The sequence below is a fragment of the Ahaetulla prasina genome, chromosome 4, assembly GCF_028640845.1.
Source record: "Ahaetulla prasina isolate Xishuangbanna chromosome 4, ASM2864084v1, whole genome shotgun sequence".
In the NCBI taxonomy this organism is placed as follows: domain Eukaryota; kingdom Metazoa; phylum Chordata; class Lepidosauria; order Squamata; family Colubridae; genus Ahaetulla; species Ahaetulla prasina.
In genome coordinates this window covers 6,364,508-6,383,068 of record NC_080542.1, presented here as the reverse complement: position 1 = coordinate 6,383,068, position 18,561 = coordinate 6,364,508, and the positions used below count along the sequence as shown (strand labels likewise).

Below are 18,561 nucleotides of genomic sequence, written 5' to 3'. Positions count from 1 at the left end.
TGTCCTGCCAAGTTTTTCTAATCACGCCTTTCGGTTCGGTGCCAACCTCTCGTGCTACTGATCGAAGGGAGTATTTGTAGCTCGGGGTTGAGGCCTGGAGGTCCTTGTTGCTCTCTGAACTTTGGTGGTTTCCTTGCAAGACGTTTCGTGACCCAACTGGGTAACATCATCAATGAAGGAGGAGGAGGAGGAAGAGGAGGAGGAGGAGGAGGAGGAAGAGGAGGAGGAGGAAGAGGAGGAGGAGGAGAACAACAACTGTGGAGTCCTTAGTGCTCTCTAAGCTCGATGTTTTCTTGCAGACATTTCATGACCCAACTTGGTAACATCATCAGTGCAGGAGGAGGAGGAGGAGGAGGAGGAGGAGGAGAACTGTGGAGTCTTTAGGGCTTTCTGAGCTTGATGTTTTCTTGCAGATATTTCATTAACCAACTAGGTAACAGCATCAATGCTAGAAGAAGAGGACGACTGTGTGCTTCTTGGTGCTCTCTGAGCTTGGTGGTTTCCTTGTAAACGTTTCATGACCCAACTAGATAACGTCATCAGCGCTATATGTGAATGGGGTTTGTGGAGAGGAGGAGGAGGACGACGACGACAACAACAACTGTGGAGTCCTTAGTGCTCTCTGAGCTTGATGTTTTCTTGCAGATATCTCATTACCCAACTAGGTAACATCATTCGTGCTAGAAGAAGAGGAGGAGGACTGTGTGCTTCTTGGTGCTCTCTGAGCTTGGTGGTTTCCTGGCAGACGTTTCATGACCCAACTAGGTAACATCATCAGCGCTAGAAGGGAGCGGTGTTTGCTCTCTGTTTATCTACTACATATATCAAGGTTTACCATCAAGGGACCATCAAGAAACTCTCACCAACACTGCCAAGGCAAGCCGTGTGTATATAAACAGAGAGCAAACACTGCTCCCTTCTAGCGCTGATGACGTTCCCTAGTTGGCTCACGAAACGTCTGCAGGAAACCAACCCAGCTCAGACAGCACCAAGGGTCTCACGCTACCTAACACCCAGCCACGTAACTAACACCCAACCTCAGTTGCATGTTGTGTGTGGGGGGGGGGGGCGCTCAGACCCGACAGATGGTCTCTGACCACGAACAGAGGGCCTCCTGCTCCCAAGGAAGCCAGCTTTCGTCTTCAACTCGGAACGAAGGCCTACGGTGGGCGGGCCGCCTCGAGTCAAGAGGTTTGCTCTGCGGTGAATTCCTAGACCAGCTTTATCAAGTGACAAGACTCCAGAGGTCAGTGTGGAGGACGCGTTCAAAACATGAGCTCAGGGTTATCTGAGGTGACGAGAAAAAGATCTTTAATTCTACCTTTTGCAGCGTGCAGGGAGCGTCCCGGGATCAGCCTCCACTTTTGGTAACTCCGAAGTGAAGCTAAAGGGGTCGGTTTGCTTTTCAGAGCTAAGGTCAGGGACGTAGGTGGCTTTAGAACATTTCTGCTGTGGTTGGCCTCACCCCACGCTAACTCGGCTGCCATCCCAGGCCCGGCTCCGAGCATCCGTCCTTTTCGAACAATCGATCCGAACAGAGCTGGAAGGGACCTTGGAGGTCTTCTAATCCAACCCAGGGGTGAAATCTACTTACCTTCCTTACCGGTTTGGAAGTGCACATGCACAAAACACATTACTTCCTGGTTAAAACCAGGAAGTAATGACACCCGGGCGGTGAGCGGAGCTTTGCTCCGCCATTGCTACCGGATCGCCGAACCACTGACCACAATCGCTACCAGATCGTGCGATCCGGTCTAAACCAGGAGTATTTCACTCCTGGTCCTATCCCCTGCTCAAGCAGAACCTCGACCACGGGGGGTGGGGAGAGAGGGGGTCAAACTCGATTTCATTGAGGGCCGTATCAGGGTTGTGTGTTTGACCTCAGGGGGCTGGGGTGGGTATGGCCAGCTTGACGTCACTTGTGTCGGGGGGACGCCCCTGTGGCCCAAGCGCTCTGCCAGCAAAAACGGGGTCCCGCGCTCCATTTTCGGCTGCGACGGCCTCCTGCAAACTTCTGCCAGCGAAAATGGAGCTCAAGAGGGGCGCACGTTGCCCTCTTGAGCTCTGTTTTTGCTGGCAGAGGCATCGTGGGGCAGTCCTTTGCCATTTCCAGGGTGGCCCCACGGGCCAGATCTAAGCACCGTGTGGGCCAGATTCAGCCCCTGGGCCTTGAGTTTGATACCACTGCTCTACCATTCCAGAAAAGCGGCTCTCCAATCTCTTCTTAAAAACTTCCAGTGATGAAGCACTCACAACGTCTGGTGGCAAGCTGTTCCACTGGTTAATTGTCCTCGCTGTTAGGAAGTTTCTCCTAAATTCCAGGTTGCTTTTCTCCTTGATTTGAGTTTCCATCCATTTTTCTTCTCCTGCCTTCTGGTGCTTTGCACAATAAGTTGACTCCCTCTTCTTTGTGGCAGCCCCTCAAATACTGGAAGACTACTATCATGTCCCCCCTAATTTTTCTTTTTTTCTAAACCAGCTATACCCAATTCCTGCAACTCTTTGTATAGTTTTTATCTCCGGGCTTTTAATCCTCTTAGTTGCTCTTCTTTGCACTTTTTCTAAACTCTCAATGTCTTTTTTTGCTGGTGACCAAAACTGGATGCAGTATTCCAGGTGTGGTCTTACTAAGGCTTTACAAAGTGGTACTAATACCAAGAGGACAACAGGATGGCAGGATGGAAGACCTAGCCAGAGTAGCTCACGCCGCCATTATTACCCAGTTGGATTTAGACTGGAATAGAATAAATGAGTTGGAAGGGACCTTGGAGGTCTTCTAGTCCAATCCCCTACACCACTTCAGACAAATGGTTATCCAATCTCTTCTTAAATGAATTCTTCTGAATTTCTTCAATATATTTTAGGCGGGGCTGTTTTTTTAGCACTATTCGGAAACTTGAACAGGTCCGAAATGTTTACGGCCGTGTTCTTTGTAATCTTTGTAATGGCGGTGATCAAAATTGGATGCAAGTACTCCAGGCATAGTCTTACGAAGGATTTACAAAGCTGTTGGAAGAAATATCCCTCTGGTTTGGTAACTTCGGTTCCAAGCTGGGAGAAAGATGCTGGAAACAACATGGAGGCTGATTGGAAACATGGTTTTTATGAGGAACGGAACCCCCCCCCCAGCAGTCTGGGGTCAGCTGACTGATTGGTTTGTGGAGCGTGTGGATTTTTTTTTAATACAGTTTTGTTCTGCGGCGTTTTGTAATTTAGAGGCTCGTTTTGGGTATTTTGTTACTCGGTTTTAATTCGTTTGTCTCGGCAAATGAGTCTTAACAACTGTTCCCTGCCCTAATGACCAGCTGCGTGGCCGTGGCCATGGTGGGTGTGACCAGGGGGTGTAACAGGCAGCACTCGGCCTCCTGTACCCCCCCCCGGGAGCAAAAACGGGCCACGGGGGGAGGAATGCGCTGCCCCCCTGCCCCTCGTTTTGGGCCTAGGCCTCCCTGCAGCCTCCTGGGAGTAAAAATGGGCCAGGAGGGGAATGCGCTGTCCTCCCATTTTGGGCCTAGGCCTCCCTGTAGCCTCCTGGGAGCAAAAATGGGCTGCGTGGCCACTCCTGCAAGGCCAGCCAGCAATTTAACTATCTGGCCCGAACCGGCTGAATCCCACCACCAGGTGTCTTCCTCGGATTTTCAAATCTTGATTAAACAAATGTTAATTAATCCTAAATGCTGGCTTCCTTGGGGTTTTAATAATCCTGTCTCGAACGGATGACCAAATCTGCATTTTTAAAAACTGCCTCCTACCTCTTTAAAAAAAAAACAAAACCAAAAACCCCATGTTTCTTCATTTTGTCGTTTAGGGAAATATAATATTCTGCCTTTTTAAATAATTCTCGAAATATTTCATTCTTCTGAAGGGGCGGGTGGGAGAGGTTTGCCTCAATACTTCACCCGATCTTGATTCTACGCCTCTTGTTTATTCAACTAAGGATTTTATCAGCGGTTTTGTTTTGGTTTTTTTTTTCCAGCTGGATGGCTTTAGAAGAGACAAGAGACATCGCTGCCGGTTGGCTTCCATTCTAGCCTTCACCCCACACGCACTTGGGTGCTATCCCAGCTCCCATTCCCAGCATCCACCCTTCCCCTTCCTCCCACCCGGTGGCGGGCCTGAAGTTTTTTTTCTGCCTAGCCCATCAGCCCACGCCGCCCGGCACATTCCTGTGTTGCAACCGAGTGGTTTTCGGGGGAGCCTGACGCTGCACTTCTCGCCGGCTGCTTCAGACAAGCACGTGCCAATTCAGCAGGCTGCCTGGCCCTCGTCTGAAGAACACAGGCTTCCCGAAAAACAAGCCCGGAATTAACCCGCCGGTTAAAAGAAGGAAGAGAAACACGAGCAGCAGAAAAAGAGCCGTGAGGTCACCAGACCTTGAGTCACGATGGAAAGAGGGCTCCTCGGAGCAAGGAAGCCCTGTTTGCAAAAGTCTGTTGAGATTCGCCAGTCATCCAGGTTGTCTCAAAGGTGCCCACCTGCAGGTCACAACTACCAATTCTCCCGAATAATAATAATAATAATAACAACAGAGTTGGAAGGGACCTTGGAGGCCTTCTAGTCCAACCCCCTGCCCAGGCAGGAAACCCTACACCATCTCAGACAGATGGTTATCCAACATTTTCTTAAAAATTTCCAGTGTTGGACATTCACAACTTCTGCAGGCAAGTTGTTCCACTGATTAATTGTTCTAACTGTCAGGAAATTTCTCCTAAGTTCTAAGTTGCTTCTTTCCTTGATTAGTTTCCACCCATTGCTTCTTGTTCTACCCTCAGGTGCTTTGGAGAATAGTTTGACTCCCTCTTCTTCGTGGCAGCCCCTGAGATATTGGAACACTGCTATCATGTCTCCCCTAGTCCTTCTTTTCATTAAATTAGACATACCGAGTTCCTGCAACCATTCTTCATATGTTTTAGCCTCTAATCCACTAATCATCTTTGTTGCTCTTCTCTGCATTCTTTCTAGAGTCCCAGCATCTTTTTTACATCGCGGCGACCAAAACTGAACGCAGTATTCCAAGTGTGGCCTTACCAAGGCATTATAAAGTGGCACTAACACTTCACGTGATCTTGATTCTATCCCTCTGTTTATGCAGCCGAGAACTGTGTTGGCTTTTTTGGCAGCTGCTGCACACTGCTGGCTCATATCTAAATGGTTGTCCACTAGGACTCCAAGATCCCTCTCACAGGTACCACTATTGAGCAAGGTACCACATATACGGTACCTGTGCATTTTGGGTTTTTTTTTTTGCCTAAATGTAGAACCTTACTTTTTTCACTGTTGAATTTCATTTTGTTAGATAGCGCCCAATGTTCAAGTCTGTCAAGATCCTTCTGTAACTTGAGCCTATCTTCTGGAGTGTTGGCTATTCCTGCCAGCTTGGTATCATCTGCAAATTTGATGTGTTCCCCATCTATCCCCTTGTCCAAGTCATTGAATCTGTACAAACTGGCTGAATCCCACCCCTGCCCAAGCAGGAGAGCCTATACAATTCCAGACAAATAGTTGTCCAATTTCTTTCTTAAAAACCCTCCAAGTGTTGGAGAATTTTTTCAGGAGACAACTGGACTTTCTAGTTTTGTTTTGTTTTTTTTTCCTTTTGAAGACGTTTCGCTTCTCATCCAAGAAGCTTCTTCGGCTCTGACTGGATGGTGGGGAACGGAAGGATTTCTCCTCTTTGCAGACAGCCGATCGTTTGCATCTTTTTAGAGCCGTGATGGCAAACTGATGGCAAGCATGCCAGAGGTAGCAGGCAGAGCCCTCTCTGTGGGCACACACGCCATCGCCAGCTGCTTTTTTGGCTTCTGATGCGCTTTGCAGCCGCTGGAGCACCAGAAAACAGGCTGAAAAATGGCCAAAACCCAGGCCGTTTCCAGACTGTTTTCACTGCTGTTTTCAGGTCATTTTCTGGGCCTTTTCCAGGCCATTTTCTGGTCTGTTTTCCGGGCCGTTTCAGAGCTGTTTTCAGGCCATTTTTCAGGCGGTTTTGGGGCGGTTTCCAAAAAATGGCCTGGAAACAGCCTGAAAACAGTCCAAAAAACAGCCAAAAAATAGGCATACGCGCACCAGCCAGTTGGTTTTAAGGTTTCCGATGCTCTGGCGCATGCGAAGACCATCTGGCTGGCATGCGTACACATGTCGGAAACCCGAAGACCAGCTGGCCAGCGGGCGCACATGCACACACATGCCCGCACATTCCGGTTTGGGCACTCGGTTCCCAAAAGGTCCACCATCACCATTTTCGAGGGTCGTCAAAGCATTTGGAGGTTTATCAGGTGTCCTCGAGTCACCTGAGTAGTGCCAATGGTCCCTGTAGTCTGCAAATTTTTATTTTTTTTCCCCTCTGGAGATCCATTCCAACTCCCACATCATTCGAAGGGTCCTCATCCCAAATTGCGTAGCTAAAAGTCGGTAGAGATTCTCAAGTCATCCAGGTCACGGCTGCCCCAAAGCACTTTTTGGGTTTTGTTTTTTTTTGTTTTGAAGACATTTCGCTTCTCATCCGAGAAGCTTATTCAGTTCCTTGACGCTCTTTTTAAAAACCTTCAGTGATGGAGCACCCACAACGTCTGGTGGCAAGCTGTTCCACCGGTTAATTGTTCTCACCGTTAGGAAGTTTCGCCTTAATTCGAGGTTGCTTCTCTCCTGGATGAGTTTTCCTTGTTTCTTGTCTTGGCCTCTGGTGCTTTGGAAAAGAAGTTGTCCCCCTCTTCATCTTTGTGGCAGCCCCTCAAATATTGGAAGACTGCTATCACGTCCCCCCCTCCCAGTCCTTCTTTTCTCTACCCAAATCCAGCAACCGTTCTTCATATGTTTTCGTCTCCAAGCCTTTGATCCTCTCAGTTGCTCTTCTCTGCACTTTTTCCAAAATCTCAACAACTTTGTTTGTGTGTGTGCGTGCGTGTGTGTGTGTGTGTGTGTGTGTGTGTGTGTGTAATGTGGAATTCTCAATTCCTGGCAGATAGATGGGGAAGAAATGGAGGTAGTGACAGATTTTATTTTCCTGGGCTCCAAGATCACCGCAGATGGGGACTGCAGCCAAGAAATTAAAAGACGTTTACTCCTAGGGAGGAAAGCTATGGGAAATCTAGACAGCATACTAAAAAGCAGAGACATCACCCTGCCAACAAAAGCATGTATAGTCAAGGCTATGGTTTTCCCAGTTGCAATGGATGGCTGTGAAAGTTGGACCATAAATCGAGGCCTTTGAATTCTGGTGCTGAAGAAGACTCCTGCAAGTCCCTTGGACTGCAAGGCGATCAAACCAGTCAGTCCTAGAGGAGATCAACCCTGACTGCTCTTTAGAAGGTCAGATCCTGAAGATGAAACTGAAATACTTTGGCCACCTAATGAGAAGAAAGGACTCACTGGAGAAGAGCCTTATTCTGGGAAAGATTGAGAGCAAAAGGAGAAGGGGACGACAGAGAACGAGGTGGCCGGATGGAGTCACTGAACAGTCGGCGTGAGCTTAAATGGACTCCAGAGACCGATAGAGGATAGGAAGGCCTGGAAGAACGTTGTCCATGGGGGTCGCGATGGGTCGGACACGACTTCGCAACTAACCACAACAAGTATAATGTGGTGACCAAAACTGGACGCAGTATTCCAGGTGTGGCCTTCCTTTATACGAATACTTCACGTGATCTTGGTTCTATGACTCCGTTTATACAACTAAGGATCGTGTTAACTTTTTTGGCTGCTGCCGCAGATGGCTGGTTCATGTTTAAATGACTGCCCACTAGGATTACAAGGTCCCTCTCACAGTTTCTCCGGTTCTCTGCCCAGTTGCTGGGCGGGTGGGGTCATGGGGGTATAGCCTATTCGGACTCCTGCACCACGTCAGAGGGGGCGTTTTCGGCGTCCCCAGGCTCCAGAGGCTTTCCTCGAGCTGCCAGGAGGGTGAAAACGGTCTCCCCTGGGCTCTGGAAGCCCTCCGGAGGCTGGAAATGGGCCCGTTTCTGGACTTCCGGAACATCCGGGAGGCCCATTTTTCACTCTCCCAGAGCCTCCACGCGGGCCCTGCACTTACCTCGCACCCAAAACGAGCTGCGTGAAGACTCCTCTGAAGGGAAGGGCAAGGTGGACGGGGCCAGATATAAAATTAGCATTCGGTTCACCCGAACTGATCCGAACCGGCTGAATCCCACCCCTGCCTGCTTCCCTCCATCAGCTGGAGCAACAAAGATGATTAGGGGACTGGAGGCTAAAACATATAAAGAACGGTTGCTGAAATTGGGTATGTCTAGTCTTATTAAAAGAAGGACTACGGGTGACATGATAGCAGTTTCCCAATATCTCAGGGGCTGCCCCAAAGAAGAGGGAGTCAAGCTACCATATTCTCCAAAGCACCTGAGGGCAGGACAAGAAGCAATGGGTGGAAACTAATCAAGGAAAGAAGCAACTTAGAACTAAGGAGAAATTTCCTGACAGTTAGAACAATTAATCAGTGGAACAATTTGCCTGCAGAATTTGTAAATGCTCCAACACTGGAAATTTTTAAGAAAATGTTGGATAGCCATTTGTCTGAAATGGTGTAGGGTTTCCTGCCTGGGCAGGGGGTTGGACTAGAAGACCTCCAAGGTCCCTTCCAACTCTGATATTATTATTATTATTATTATTATTATTATTATTATTATTATTATTATTATTATTATTATTATGTGTCGCACGCGAGCGCTCACATTTGCAAACTGGAATGGATGGAAACTAATCCAGGAGAGAACCAACCTAGAACTAAGGAGAAACTTCCTAACAGGGAGGACCATTAACCTGTGGAACTGCTTGCCACCAGACGTTGTGGATGCTCCCAATGCTGGAGGTTTTGAAGAAGAGACTGAACAGCCGCTTGTCTGAAATGGTACAGGGTTTCCTGCCTGAGCAGGTGGTTTCGTCTAGACCAGGGGTCTCCAACCTTGGTCACTTTAAGAGTTGTGGACTTCAACTCCCAGAGTTCCTCAGCCAGCAAATCTGGCTGAGGAATTCTGGGAGTTGAAGTCCACAAAGTGACCAAGGTTGGAGACGGCTGGTCTAGAAGACCTCCAAGATCCCTTTCCAACTCTGTGATTCTGTTATTCAAGAAATCCAAAGCAGGCACTTCTCTGGGCGCTTGAAACTTCGTCAAAACTTTGCCGGATTTGAACCATCCTCAAATCCAGGCCCGATCAAAGAAAAAAGCAGAAATGCCTTATCGCAGATGCCTGACTCATAGGCCCCACCAGGAGAATGGGATCAGGATAAGGGGGAACCTAAGCAGGTCCTGTCTGAGGAAAAACTTCGTATTATAAAGAGGCGAGGCAACGACAATTCTGTTCCCACCACGCCAAATTCAAGGGAAACATATTGGTTCAGAGATGCAACTCTGCGTGGGTCCGGTTTCAAACAGAAGCCAGTGTGTGTCGTTGGGCAAAAGTTGGCATCTGAACAATTTCAGGATTCGACGTCGCAACAAAAGAAGCTGCAGAGAAAGAGTAGGAAGGTCAGGGCAAGATAAGAGTGAAGAGGAAAGATTAGATACCAGCGGGCGGTAATCTGCCCTTCGCCCTGCCTGAAATCAAGCTTTGGCAGAGCCAGGGATCTATCCGGATCCCTCGCTAGCAAGATGTCCGGCCTCGGTGCTTGGGAAGCTGAGAGACCTTCTCGAGATGGTCCCTCAAGGGCTGCAGAAATCCGAACTGTTGGAACAGGGGTGAAATCCACTTACCTTCGCTACTGGTTCGCAAATGTGAGCACGCACACCTCCTCCATGCATGCACAGAGCCTTCTGCGCATGTGCAGAGGGTCAAAAATGGAACATGATGACGTATGGGTGGGTGGGTGGACAGAGCCTACCGATGCTGGCAGCACCGGTTCTCCCGAACCGGATAGAACCAGCTGAATTTCACCACTGCGTTGGAAGCGATATGTTTGAAATGGAGGCAGTGGCCTGGGTAGAAATTTTAGAAACTAGGCAGCGGAAGTGGGTAGAGGTGGGAGGAACACGTCGATTGGATATCCAAGAAATAGACATACATGGAGATTTAAGAGAGGAATTTGGGAGGCAAGTCAAAAAAAAAAAAAGCATAGCAATTAAAGTATTGAAGCGGGCAAGAGACGATGGATAGATGATTTTCTTGTTTATTGCTGTTCTGATTTGCTTTTTCCTCTTTCTTTTAAAGCATATTAAGGGATATTAAGGGATATTAAGGTATACATTTTTAAGGTATACATTTTTATTTTATAAAATGAAAAGTAATAATGAGAAAATGTGGAATAATTAAATAATGATAGACTGCAACTTAATATAGATGTATATTGTTATTAGAAATACTCTGTTTCCCCAAAAATAAGACCCAACTGGAAAATAAGTCCTAGCATGATTTCTCAGGATGCTCGTAATATAAGCCCTACCCCCAAAATAAGCCCCAGTTAAGATTGTCAGCCAGGTGGACGTATTTAGTATCGTATTTTCCCCAAAATAAAACCTAACCCGAAAATAAGCCCTAATGCATCTTTTGGACCCGGTCTTATTTTTGGGGAAATATGATATATAAGTTGATTGAGTGTAATAATTATGTTTAATCTGATCATTTGTGTTGAAATGTATGGCGCCCAGGCGCCACACTGTTCATGCATTGATTGGACATTTTTATAAAAAAATTAAAAACTTTTTTATAAAAAAAGAAGTCCAAACCGTCGCCAGAGGAGAGCAGGAGGTCATCCCCCCCACTCCCCGTGACCTCAACTCACCTACCCACCCGCATCGCCAACCCACCCCCGATGGACACTCACATATGCACATGGCAGCCAGGAGACGTCCGGCCAGGTACGGCGCCTCGCAGGACGGGAAGAACGGCTGGACCAAGTAGTTGGCGAAAGTGATGGCGATGATGGCTTGGCTGGTGGGCTCGATGATGAGGAGGGAGGTCCAGAGGCGGATGAAGGCTGGCAGCTGGCCGAAGGCTTCCAAGATGTAGGCGTAGCTGGCCCCCGATTTTTTGATGGTGGTGCCCAGCTCGGCATAGCAGAGAGCCCCGAAGACGGAGAACAGACCCCCTACGGCCCAGATGACGAGGGACAAGCCGTAAGACGCGCTGTAGGCCAAGACCCCCTTGGGCGAGACGAAGATGCCCGAGCCGATCATGTTGCCCACAATCAAACAGACGCCGTTGAGCAACGAGATCTCCTTCTTCAGCTGCATGGTCTCCTCCTCGGATGAGGCAGAAGCCGGCAACTTCCCATTAGATGCCGTCTTGGCAGGGGCATCCTCTTGAGTGCCCGCCACCACATACTGGCCGGACCTCGTCATGGCTGGGGAAAGGAGAAAAGAGCTCGGTTACTGCCATGGTTGGAAGGAACATCCTTTCTCCCGGCATCCCAAAAAGTGTGTGTGGGTGTGTGTGTGTGTGTGTGTGTGTGGTTTTTTTCCCCCCTTTGGGGAAGCGAGTCAGACAATACAGTAGTGGCCAAGATTGTGGAAACCTTTTGGGAAAAGTGTATTTTCTGAAACGAGCTAATAAGACTACTTTTGTGGGGAGTAGTGCCATAAAACTATATCTCAATGGAAAGATAATTGAATCAAGAATGTAATGCAATCACTTTTATGAAGGATTGGCTATTAGAATAGCAGTTACAGTATAAAGGCGAAAAGTAGAAAACGTAGAAAAAAAACGAGAGATACAAAAATGATCCCCATGTCAGTTAATATTTCGTTGGGTAATGTTTAGCGTGAATGACGGCCTTACAACGTCTTCCCGTGGAGTGAACCAAGTCTTTTAGTTCTGCAGCTGTTCTAATGTGAAACCAAGATGGAACGATGGTTTCGATTAACTGGGTTTTATTGCTTGGTCGCTTCTGACTAACAAGTTTCTTGAGTCGCCTCCATAGATTTTTCAAACGGGATTTTTCAAACGGGCTATTCCCAGGCCATTCCAGCCGTGGAATAGGATGATTTCGAACCCCCCCCCCCAAAAGTGGTGTTATTAGCCATCAAACCTCAAAAATACACTTTTCCCAAAAGGGTTTTTACAAGTTTGGCCACTGACTGTATAGTCGGGCCAGAAGAAAGACAGCACATGGAGCAGAAGCAACGGCAAGAAGGCAAAATTTGGGTTTCTGATTGAATGGGGGCAGATGTCCTAGTGATGGCTGGAAGCCAGGGGTCTAACCCAGTGGTGGGATTCAAGTAATTGAACAACCGGTTCTCTGCCCTAATGATTTCTTCCAACAACCAGTTCACCAAACTGCTCAGAAAGTTAACAACCGGTTCTCCTGAAGTGGTGCGAACCGGCTGAATCCCACCCCTGGTCTAACCCCCTTCCAGCCAGGGGACAGAAAGGGACAAGGGTGAAGAAGGAGAAGCCGCCTAAGAGATGAACTGCGATAGGACTCACCAGTTCCGGGCTTGGATTTCTCCCCTGTTGAAGTGCCCGCCTGTCCTCACACCAGCTTAAGGATAAAGAATCAAAAGCTGTCGGGACAGCACTTTTAACTTGAGGAACTGAGCAGGGTGGCTGGGGGAGGAGTAAGGATGGGGGGGGGGGGGATGTGAGCCATCGAGTCCAAGGTCCGTCTGGTGCCAGGTGGGGGCAGGGGGGGGGAAGCCTACCTCATCCTTTGGATGATAAAGGGCTGCCAGCTTCCGCACATTTTCTCAAAGCTGTGCCCAAGAAGAGAAGCAGCAGCTTCTTGAAGGACAGCCTGTCGTGGGTTTCCACCCTCCCGAGTCTTATTTCCTGCATCTGCTTTCTCCATCTACGCTCATATATATACAGGAGGTCTCTGGGTTGCCCCCCAGCTCTAAAGGAAAGGGGTATTTCTCTGCAAATCCTACGATTTGGGCTCCCTCATCAGCTTAATCTTAATAGGGTCCACCTAAAGAGCAGCTGCAGGGATGCGGTGGCTCAGCGGGTAAGACGCTGAGCTCGTCGAGCGGAAGGCCGGCAGTTCGGCGGTTCGAATCCCTAGCGCCGCGTAACCTGGGTGAGCGCCCGTTCGCTTGTCCCAGCTTAGCAGTTCGAAAGCCCGTAAAAAAAAACTAGGGACCACCTTTGGTGGGAAGGGAACAGCGTTCGGTGAACCTTTGGCGTTGAGTCATGCCGGCCACAAGACCGCGGAGACGTCTTGGGACAGCGCCGGCTCTTTGGCTTTGAAACAGATGAGCACCGCCTCCTAGAGTCGGGAACGACTAACACATACATGCAAGGGGAACCTTTACCTTTACCTTTACTTTAAGAGCAGCTAAGATGATCAAAGGCCTGGAGGCTAAACCATATGAAGAAAGGGCTGCAGGTTTGGGGTCTGGCTAGTCCAAAGAAAAAAGAATAATTAGGGGGTGACATGATAGCAGTATTCCAGTATTTGAGGGGCGCCCACAAAAAAGAAAAGGGTCAAATTATTCTCCAAAGCACCAGAGGGCAGGACAAGAAACAATGGCTGGAAACTAATCAAGGAGAGAAGCAACCTGGAACTAAGGAGAAACTTCCTAAAAGTGAGGACAATGGACAGTGGAACAGCTTGCCACCAGATATCATGGGCACGCCATCACTGGAGGTTTCTTTAAGAAGAGACTGGGCAGCCACTTGTCTGAGATGGTAAAAGTTCTCCTGCTTGAGCAGGCGGCTGGACTAGAAGACCTCCAAGGTCCCTTCCAGCTCTATTCTATTCTATATTCTATTCTCCAAAGCTCCGGAAGGCAACGGATGGAAATGAATCCAGGAGAGAAGCAACTCAGAATTTCCTGACCGTGAGGACAATTCACCAGTGGAACAGCTTGACTCCAGAAGTTGTCGGTGTTCCAACGCTGGAGTTTGTTTTTTTTTTTGGTTTTTTTTAAAGAAAAGATTAGACAACCATTGGTCTGAAATGGTATAAGCAGTGGTGGGATTCAAATGATTTAACAAGCGGTTCTCTGCCCTAATGATTTCTTCCAACAACCAGTTCAGCAAAACTGCTCAGAAAGTTAGCAACCGGTTCTCCTGAAGTGGTGCGAACTGGCTGAATCCCACCACTGGGTTTAAGGTTTCGCGGGTTGGACTAGAAGACCTCCAAGGTCCCTTCCAATTCTGTCATAACTATTCATAACTTCCAAGTTTAAAGACTCAGCCCAGTGGTGAAATGTAAAATTTGATACTACCAGTTCTGTGGGCGTGGCTTGGTGAGGGGGGGTGATGTGACTGGCTGGGTGGGCGTGGCCAACTTTTTTTTTTACTTTTAAAAGCTTTTTTTTTTTTTTTGCCTTTAAAAGAAAAAAAAGCCTCTGGCGATCAGGCAACTCAGCTGGGATCGTCAGAGGAGCCTTTTAAAAGCCTTTTTTCTATAACCTCTTCGGCCAAAGAGGTTGTAGAAAAAATGCTTTTAAAAGCCTCTGACGATCCGAGCTGAGCTGCGCGGTCATCAGAGGGTTTTTTTTTTTACTTTTAAAAGCATTTTAATGAAGCATTTTTTTAAAAGCCTTTTGATGAAGGTATCTTTTCTTTTATGTACACTGAGAGCATATGCACCAAGTCAAATTCCTTGTGTGTCCAATCACACTTGGCCAATAAAAAATTCTATTCGAAGCTATCGAAGTGCTGTCCCGGTGTTTGGAGGCCGTACGGGTCTGGATGGGGAGAAACAGGCTCAAGCTCAATCCCTCCAAGACAGAGTGGCTGTGGATGCCGGCATCCCGGTACAGTCAGCTGAGTCCACGGCTGACTGTCGGGGGCGAGTCACTGACCCCAATGGAGAGGGTGCGCAACTTGGGCGTCCTCCTGGATGAACGGCTGTCTTTTGAAGATCATTTGACGGCCGTCTCCAGGACAGCTTTTTACCAGGTTCGCCTGGTGCGCCAGTTGCGCCCCTTTCTAGACCGGGATGCCCTGTGCACGGTCACTCACGCCCTCGTGACGTCTCGCCTGGATTATTGCAATGCTCTCTACATGGGGCTCCCCTTGAAGGGCATCCGGAGACTGCAGTTAGTTCAGAATGCGGCTGCGCGGGTTATAGAGGAGCCCTCGTGGCTCCTGTGATGACACCTATCCTGCGCAGACTGCACTGGCTACCTGTGGCCTTCGGGTGCGCTTCAAGGTTCTGGTAACCACCTTTAAAGCGCTCCATGGCATAGGGCCGGGCTACTTACGGGACCGTCTACTGCTACCGGATACCTCTCACCGGCCCGTGCGCTCTCACAGAGAGGGACTCCTCAGGGTGCCGTCAGCTAGACAGTGTCGTCTGGCGACGCCCAGGGGAAGGGCCTTCTCTGTGGGGGCTCCCACCCTCTGGAACGAACTCCCCCCAGGACTCCGTCAACTTCCAGACCTCCGAACCTTCCGTCGCGAGCTTAAAACACACCTATTTATCTGCGCGGGACTGGACTAGTTTTTTAAATTTTCTAAATTTTAAATTTTTAAATTTTATAGGGGTTTTAATTGGTTTTAATATTTATATTATTTTTAATAATTAGACTTTCTGAATATGTTTTCTTAATGCTTTTCTTAATTTGTATATATATGTTTTTTATCTGCCTGTGAACCGCCCTGAGTCCTTCGGGAGATAGGGCGGTATATAAATTTGAATAAATAAATAAATAAATAAATAAATAAATAAATAAATATTCTATTCTATTTTTTCAGCCAAAGAAAAAATGCTTTTAAAAATTAAAAAAAACCACTGATCGCACGGCTCAGCTGGGCATGGTGGGGGCGGGGGCAGGGATTTTTGCTACTGATTCTCCGAACCACCAGCCGCCATCGCTATCAGATCGCGTGATCCGGTCCGAACCGGGAGCATTTTACCCCTGGGTCAGCCCCAGAGATAGCCCCAGACTGTAAAACGTATGTTTCGATACCGAAAGAAGAAAATCTCCGCAGCTCGGGGTTGAACCGTGGGATCCTTGATGCTCGCCGAACACGGCGGTTTGCTTGCAGGCGTTTCATGATCCTGCTTTGGCGACACGTTTATCCACTGGGTTAGCGCTAGCGTGTAGTACGATTAAGTAAACATGTTTTGAGCAGAAATTCCTTCTCATTTCCTCTTTGTGGCAGTGAGGGCTCTCAGCACGAGTCAACCTTAAAAGAAGAAGAAGTGGTGGGGGAGAGATATAAATGTCAAACAAGGAGGAATCAAAAGCAGTTCCGAAACTTTTCTTTATTTTCGCCAGCTAAACATAAAATCATTGGGCCGCCGTTGGCCAGCGGCTCACTCACAACACGCCCTGCGTTTTCCGTTATTTCATTGTTAAATTGTAGAATATCTTTATGCAATGAAGAATGCTGGAAAATTCCCACAACTTATGTACTCTTTTCATGGATCCTTTCTATTTTATTTTTTTAGTTGATTATTGATTAATTTAAATTAATCAAATTTAGACACCTCCCATCTTATTGCAGAGAGAGAGAGAGAGAAAGAGAGGGAGGGGGATAGAGAGAGAGAGAGAGCACATTGAAAATGACTGGCTGAAAGTGATCTACAGCCAGTCACTTTCTCTCAGCTGTAAGAACTTTGGAAAAACCTTGCCAGTAAAATTATAGCGACTTCTCCAGGCAGTCTGACCTTGATGGTCAGAATGGGGAAAATATGTCATATATATTTATATATACATGCCACCTATATCTCTTTGTCTCTCTCTGTCTGTCCGTTTATGCCACATACATTTGTACAATATATAAAATAGTTTTATTTATTGATTTATTTTGTCAAATACATATTAAATAATATATATAAGCATGAATTGAATACATATAATGAATATAACTAAAGGGAACATTAGGACAGGGACAGTAGGCACGCTGGTGCTCTTATGCACGCCCCTTATAGTTATATAGTTACATATGTATGCCTCACGTAGTTATGTATATGCCACATATCATAATTATACATATGCCACAAAGTTTTATATATAGTTTTATATATATATATATTTATACATATGTCATGAAGATAGATAGATATAGCATATATATATACACATATGTATATGCTATATATATGTAGCATATAACATATATATGCCACATGTTGTTAGATATGTGCCATACATGTCATATACATGCCGCATGTAGTTATGTAGTATATGCCACAAAGTTACGTTTGTGCCACATATATATACTATGCGTGCGTATATGTATATATATGTTATATATGCATACTATATATATATATAGAATAGAATAGAATTTTTTTTATTGGCCAAGTGTGATTGGACACACAAGGAATTTGTCTTGGTGCATATGCTCTCAGTGTACATAAAAGAAAAGATACCTTCATTAAGGTACAACATTTACAACACAAATGATGGTCAATATATCAATATAAATCATATACATACATACATACATATCAATATATATATATATATATAAGCACGAAGCTGAAGCCTGAAGATGATGAATGAGACTTCGTCGAAACGTCGCCAAGACACTTCCAATTTTACACGGGAGAAAACCCGAATAACCAAAGACCTACATACAAACACCCGCGAAAACCTCAGAAAACATATATATATACACACACACACACACACACACACACGTGTGTAAGCATATATATAATTATATATGCATACACTATACACACACACACATATATACATATACATATACAATACATATACATACATGTATGTATATGTATATATATACATTATATATGCATAACTATATATACATACAATACACATACATACATACACACACATACACACAGAGACTATACACACTATATATAGCCATACGCTATATGTATGTGTGTGTGTGTATATATATATATACACATACACTATATATACATTATACATACACTATATATGTATAATGTGTGTGTATATATATATAGTATATTATATTATATTATATATATATACATTATACATATATATATACATATTATACATTATACATATATATATGCTATCTGGATATATATATATATATACTATATATACATTTATACTATATATATAAATGTATCATTTTATATTGTGCTTTTTTTTTTTTTTTGCATTTATATCCCGCCCTTCTCCGAAGACTCAGGGCGGCTTACACTATGTCAAGCAATAGTCTTCATCCATTTGTATACTATATACAAAGTCAACTTATTGCCCCCCAACAATCTGGGTCCTCATTTTACCTACCTTATAAAGGATGGAAGGCTGAGTCAACCTTGGGCCTGGTGGGACTAGAACCTGCAGTAATTGCAAGCAGTTGCTGTTAATAATAGGCTGCATTAGCCTGTTGCACCACCAGAGGCCCTTTTTCATTATCGTAAGCCAGTCACTTGACAGTGAGATGGGCAATTAATGAATTTAATAAATAAAATATAGTATACACACACACACTGAGGAAAAATACTTCCTTTATTCTTGAAATAAAGGAAGAAGAAAGAGGAAATCCCCACCCCCCTTCATCTAATGCTCTGCCTGGGCAAAGGGTCCACCTCGCATCCCATCATTCCCAGCGGGCGCCGCCTGGGCCCGATGGGGGAGGAATGGAGAGCGCCAGGTTGGGGAAGGCGGCTATTAAGAGAAAGGCGGTCATTTATTCCTCGTTCACTTGCATCAATCCGGGCCTCCCTCCGCCATCCTTAGAGGCGGAACTGTTCACATCAGTCGCC

General features: G+C 46.3%; 1 protein-coding gene across 1 annotated transcript in view; it reads right to left on the bottom strand.

The window, feature by feature from the left end:
- SLC7A7 (solute carrier family 7 member 7) overlaps positions 1-12,462 on the bottom strand; it is a 47,604-nt gene extending 35,142 nt beyond the window's left edge. The window contains exons 1-2 of the mRNA XM_058181280.1: positions 12,366-12,462; positions 10,765-11,283 (exon numbers count right to left, since the gene is read on the bottom strand). Coding sequence (XP_058037263.1) covers positions 10,765-11,281 — 517 coding nt within the window. The 5' untranslated portion in view covers positions 11,282-11,283; positions 12,366-12,462. The remainder of the gene's footprint in view (positions 1-10,764; positions 11,284-12,365) is intronic.
- Between the last annotated feature and the right edge of the window lie 6,099 nt (positions 12,463-18,561).